General features: G+C 35.9%; 1 protein-coding gene across 1 annotated transcript in view; it reads right to left on the bottom strand.

The window, feature by feature from the left end:
* LOC107562792 (protein-methionine sulfoxide oxidase MICAL2-like) overlaps positions 1 to 6,322 on the bottom strand; it is a gene marked incomplete at its 3' end in the record, with an annotated part of 39,440 nt that overhangs the window by 394 nt on the left and 32,724 nt on the right. Inside the window, exons 5-9 of the mRNA XM_016247514.1 lie at positions 4,952 to 5,107; positions 3,308 to 3,408; positions 1,033 to 1,290; positions 796 to 911; positions 435 to 561 (exon numbers count right to left, since the gene is read on the bottom strand). Coding sequence (XP_016103000.1) covers positions 435 to 561; positions 796 to 911; positions 1,033 to 1,290; positions 3,308 to 3,408; positions 4,952 to 5,107 — 758 coding nt within the window. The remainder of the gene's footprint in view (positions 1 to 434; positions 562 to 795; positions 912 to 1,032; positions 1,291 to 3,307; positions 3,409 to 4,951; positions 5,108 to 6,322) is intronic.

Raw genomic sequence — 6,322 nt, 5'->3', positions numbered from 1 at the left:
TTTTGATCAATTTAATGCATCCTTGCTGAATAAAAGTATAAAATCATTTTTTTTTTAATCTTAATTCCCTCGGGACATGAATGAAAGGTATTGGTATAGGTTTCCACAAAAATATTAAGCGGCAAAAACGGTCGATGCTGAAAATTCAGCTTCTCCGTGATAGGAATAAATTACATTTTAGAATAAAGTAAAACAGAAAAAAAACAGTTCTTTTAAACTCTAATAATATTTCACAGTATTACTGGTTTTTTGATCAAATAAATGCAGCATTGGTGAGCGTAACAGACTTCTTTCAAAAAATTGTATTATTCCCAACTGTTATGTATTAGTTTATTTATCATGATTGGCATGCGTTAAAAAAACATTGTCACTTCAGGTTGTGAATTGCAGTGATTTTACCATGCATTTTAATGTAAATAGTAATGGCATCTTACCTGGTGTGGCCTCACACAGTTTGAATTAAGGTTGGGATAGCGCGTTCCTGGATCTATGGTGTAGAAATCCAAGTTTTTGGCGATGTTTTCAGGTGTTGTCTGAGGTAGCAATCGGTACAAACTCTCCCTAGAAAAATTAACAACAAAACACCTACATAAACAGGCTATTAATGGTATAATATGTACCTGTCAATTTTCAACACATTTAAAATCGGACAAAAAAATATTAATTCATATTATGGATATTAATTATGAAACCATTTACATCTATCTTTTTTATAGATGACATCATGTTTCTGTATTCATCTGGAGCTGTGTGTGCATTTATTGTTTGCACATGTGAAATTTGACCTTCACTGACCTCTCTGCCAGCACCTCGAGTGGATTTCTACTCTGCGCCCAACTTTTTACCATCCAAGCCGTGTCAAAGGCTGCCAGGAAGCCGCGGGCACAGCCGGTCCCCATAGGCCAGAAGGGCTACAGTAAGACAGACAACCACAAACACGTCATCAGAATCAAACGTAATTATCATAAATATAAATAAACGCAAGAATGATGATTATTTAAGTGTAACTGCACAGTAACGTAACCTCCTCACCTCTAGAAGACTGTCTCCCACTAGTGCCACCAGCACACTGTGACCAAACCTCTCCCGGACCAGAGCAGCATTTTCTGAGGCGCACATGCTCGTGAAATCGAACATGGCCACATCAGGCTGACCGCAGTGGTTCATGGCGAAGTCCAGCGTGGGCAGCTGGTAGTGGGTGGCGTAGTCAGCTGCCTCTCGTGCATATGCCAGCAAAGCCTCTTGGTTCACATTCTCACTGTTCAGCAGTGCCTCAGTGTCGATATAATCCTAGTCAATACAAAACATTCGGTTACCACACCAAACATACAGTATGTCTACTGACTGAAAGTGAGCTGTGATAGCCGATTCTTTAACGAAGACTGCAAGCAAGTCAAAACTAATGTCTACTGATTAGACATTAGTTTGATAGCTGGTTCTTTGGTTAACATGAAATGGGATTCACAATGCATTTTACTTCGGAAATATAAATGAAACAAACACAAGGTGGAACTTTTATGCACTGTGCACTGAATGATTGAATTGTAAAAAAAGTTATTATTCAATACAAGAATGGAGACAGATCAGAAAGACTCTTCAATTTTTTTTTTTGTTTTTGTTTAAGGGTCAGTGACATGATTGTCAATTTTTGCATGGATCTATTTTCAAAATAAATGGGAAAATATGCCAGATTTAAACCTTATTAAAAGGATATTATTTATAAATGTATTGTTATTATTCAGAAAAATTAGGCAGTGAAGCAATTTTGTTAATCTTCTAAATGTTTAAAATAAAATTAAAGTCATGTAGTGTGACCAACATGACGAGACATGTAGAAAACGAAAATACACACACAAGTGTGTGTCAATGTCAGTGAGTAGGTTTTAAAATGACTAATTCATGTTCAAGATGTAAAATGTCCAATTAAATTTGAAGCATTTAATTGTAAAATCATGGTACAATCACCAAAAGTGATAAGTGATATATTTAAATTATTTTATTTTTTCATATTGAAAATGATTAAGAAATGTACACCCACATGTTTACAAGCTCTAAGTAAAATATGCTATTGCTCGATGAGTACACCACATTTAAGAGTCACATTTAAGTATTCAAAATCAACACGAATATGTACATTTAAGCTACATAGTTTTAAAAAAATATATAACAATTTTTTAAATATATATATATTTTTCAATTTCTTTATCTTGGAAACTGCTATTTACAATTCACCCTTAAACATAAACCTCACTAAACGCTAAAAATAACAACAACAATAAAAAAGAAGTCTGAAACTAAACTCTGTAAATAAGTCTTAATCTCTTATGCAACTTTGTTCCTCAAGAAAACGTATCTTGTTCTACGGATCCTTAAATATTTTTACATCTATATTTGATATGTACGTGGATCAAAGACGAAAAAGGGTTTATGCATAAAAACAATACGTGTAATACTGCTTTAAATTGCTGTTGTTTCCCCCCCAAAAAAATTTAAACATTTTTGGTTTAATTTAATTGCAATTTAGTTTTTCCTGAGCAAAAAATAAATATAAATAAATAAATAAACATTTTCCCTGATTTACAGAAGAGACCCACTAAAATATCATTCAGTGTAACTATCCTAGGTTTTGCCCATTTGTCAGTAAGAATTTTTTCACTCATTTAAAACCCAATCAAATTTAATATGCTCCCTTATTCTTTTATACTGTATATTTTAATATGTACAAGTCAGAATAAGCATGTTGTTTGAATTTTTACATAACTATTACACTGAGTGACAATATAACATTTCAACCAAATTTTGACATTTTATTCTCCAAAAACGTATTTGAAACCTTAAAAGTAGATTCTTTACTTACATTTGATGTGCTTTCTATGGACATAAAATCACTTTTGTAAATTTCTTTTGATGCGGACATCTTAATGTCTTTGACCCACATATACATATACTGGGGGGTGGGTTGCAATTTTGTTTGGTGACACTAGCGATGCAGAAATTACACACTTCACCTTGACCAGAAAAATCCAGATCTGCAAAACAGACGCTAAATAAAATATTCACTGTGTGAATCAGATCAGCACAGACAGTGCCAACAACCCTAATGTGCACCAATGATGAGGCCCAAGAACTGAGAGTACCAGAGAGCGTTTGTGCCCGTGTGTCTCCACCCCTGATAAATATGTGCTCCTTAGGAGTGTGTATAAGTCTCTGGACATATTGTTGTTAGGTGTCTCGTCCCTCTGTCTTGCAAGAAGCTGAGATAAAGAGTTCACTCGACACTTGCTACAGAGCAAAGCACCAAACTCACATGAATGATGACATGCTTGTCCAGCAGGCTCTGCTTCTTAGCCGTCATGACAAAGTAGTGCGTGTTGTCTTTGTAGTAGACGATATTCTCTAGATCAATCCCTGCAAAAGAGACAAAATCGTGGTATTACTTAAAGGGGTCATACGACGTTGCTAAAAAGAACATTATTTTGTGTATATGGTGTAATGCAATGCGTTTATGTGGTTTAAGATTAAAAAAAAAACACATTATTTTCCACATACTGTACATTATTGTTGCTCCTCTATGCCCCGCCTTTCTGAAATGCGTCGATTTTTACAAAGCTCATCGGTCTGAAAAGCAAGGTGTGCTGTGATTTGCCAGCTATCCAGTGCATTGTGATTGGCCGAAAACCTCAAGCGTGTGGCGGAAATGTTACGCCCCTCACCATACTGTGATGCCCTGTCCGGCCGGAGCGACAATTCAAAAACATGAAAACCCATTATAAACGAGGCATTTGTTGCATCCAGTGGGGACATAATTACGGATTATAATGACTTATACCGTCTTTTATACTGTTATACTTATACTGTTGCTTTGCATCGCGGCGCGTAAACATAAAACCATATCTGCATTTGTGATTGGAGAAATGACAAACAACAAGCGCTACTCTACACTGCTCAAAACTCACGTTTGAATCGTCAGTGGCAAATTCTTTAAATATGAAAACGTACTTACAGGCTGTGAGTCAGAAGCGCCAGACTGTCCTTGCAAAGTTGGAACTGCCCCACTTTATAGAAACAACCATCGTGCACAGCATTGTAGGCTACTCTCCCAGGTTCAGGAAACAGTCCTCCATAATCTGAATATTTGGGTTGAACTGTTCTGGAACAGTGTTGTAAATACAACTTAACCACTGATTTCTCGTTGTATCCTGTTTTAGCTTTCACAACGAAACACACAGTGCCTTCACGACATGGCGGCGGTGGCAACAATACTACAGCGAGAATAAAAGTTAGGCCTTCTTTCTTTGCGTGAACATTTGGGCAGTGTTATGCAAATCTTCCCACACAGTGACGTAGACATGTGGGGGCGTGTACGAGGCGTTTTAGGAGGGCGTGGACGAGTCTTACATTTTTTAAAGAATATCTCTTTGGGTTTGAGGCTTTAGTCTTTGCAATTTTAGGGATCTTATCTATGCACAAACTGCTTGGAACACTCCAAAGAGAAAGGAAAACTTGAAATTGCATCATATGACCCCTTTAAATCGGTGTCAGAGACTCTCATCTGTAACATCTTCATGCCTGTAATATGATAAAACGAATCTCATGAGGTCAGAGTGAGTTTAATACAGGATTTTAAAGGAATTCAGTTTCAAAGGGGTACGAGTCACGACAGGTATACAAAGCATACGTAAGTGTTTGAAGGGAGGAAGCCCATAATCCCCTGGAGGATAAACATTCACGGGGCAAATCAGAGCAAGAGGACAATAACTGAAATATGGTCGCTCCTAACAGCAGATAACACTGACACGCTTATGGAAAACATTGCGGGAAATACCGGGAAGAGGTGAAAGTACATACTTGAGATGGTTGGAAGATATTTCTTTATTATCCAGAGGGCTGGATGCTTAGTTTAGACCAATGTGGTGTATTTTTATTGGCTAATGTGGCACATATTGCTCACCAGTTTCCTGTTTGAGATCCTGAAAGAATTTCTGGTTGAAGATGAAGGCAACTCCACTTATCTCTTCGACCTTTGCCTCAGCGGTGGTGTTTCTGTTGATAAAGTTTGCCGTTATGGCGATGGCCAGTTTGCCACGAAATTCCTTCCTCCTGAACCCTGAGAAAGAGCGAGAGAAGGGGGAAAAGAGCCAGGGGAAAAGCGTTTAGAAGTTTGTAAAGCAATAACGTTGCATTTGTTTCCTCGTGTTTGAAAGAGGTAAACTAACGCAGCACAAACATGCCGCTCTACCAGTATTATACGCCCATTATTTTAGGTTCTCAGAGGCTAAATTTAACTCCAAAGTCCACACTGAATACTGCCCATCTGAAGATATTTTGGGGTTTAAAAGACAATTAATATTCAGTAATATCATCAATTTAACTGTACTGACACTATTGAATAGGACCATAATTTGAATAGAATTGAGCTGGACGAACACCGCATCATTGACACTTAAACTGAACTCAAACAACATTGAACTAAACGGAGTTGAATTATAATACTATTGTCTTCTATAGAGCTGCTTTGAAGCTGAAATATAATTTGTATCATAATTATTTTTACAGGACTGACACTGTTATTTTCTTGTTTATTAATATGAAGCTGCTTTGAAACAATCCGAGTTGTATAAAGAGCTATGTAAATAAATGTAACCGGGGTAATTATCGCTAACTAAAACAATAAAAACTATTTTCATTACAAATAATTTTATATTTTTAAAAAACTTGCCAAGGCAACATTTCTTATTTTCATTTAGTTTGACTTGAGCAGTACTAAAACAACTAAAACTTATTAAAAAACTACATAGACATACAGTATTTAAAATAATAATAATAAAATGACAAAAATACACAACAAAATTACTAAAACTAAAACATAATATATAAAAATCAAATCAAATTCGAAATATTAACAAACATAGTATATCAATGACACAAAAATAACGCTTGATTTGACTTGAAGATTGATGTTTAATGTACAGTTATGGGCCAATAGTTATGGGGTGATATTTTATAGTGGCCGGCCTACCAAGGTCCCGTCCACAGAAATAAAATACGTTTAAAAATATTTTCTCCACATTTTGCCCTCTTTCCACACATTAGCAGCATTTTACAGTTAGTCATTGAAAACAGATTTTTGAAAATGCCTTTCAAAGTGAGGACCTTTCAAAGCATTATTTTCTGTAATGCATGTTTACAGGTAAAATAGAGATGCTGGAATTTGGTGACATCACAAACACAATTTGAAAATGATGACAATTTTCATATTTGGGTGAACTATCCCTTTAAATCGCTGAATATGTATATACAGAGTCTGTCAAGCAAATCTCTT

The sequence above is a fragment of the Sinocyclocheilus grahami genome, unplaced genomic scaffold (assembly GCF_001515645.1).
Source record: "Sinocyclocheilus grahami isolate Dianchi unplaced genomic scaffold, SAMN03320097.WGS_v1.1 scaffold840.1, whole genome shotgun sequence".
Taxonomy (NCBI): Eukaryota; Metazoa; Chordata; class Actinopteri; order Cypriniformes; family Cyprinidae; genus Sinocyclocheilus; species Sinocyclocheilus grahami.
Note: the sequence above shows the minus strand (reverse complement) of the source record. Positions and strands in the feature narration are given on the sequence as shown.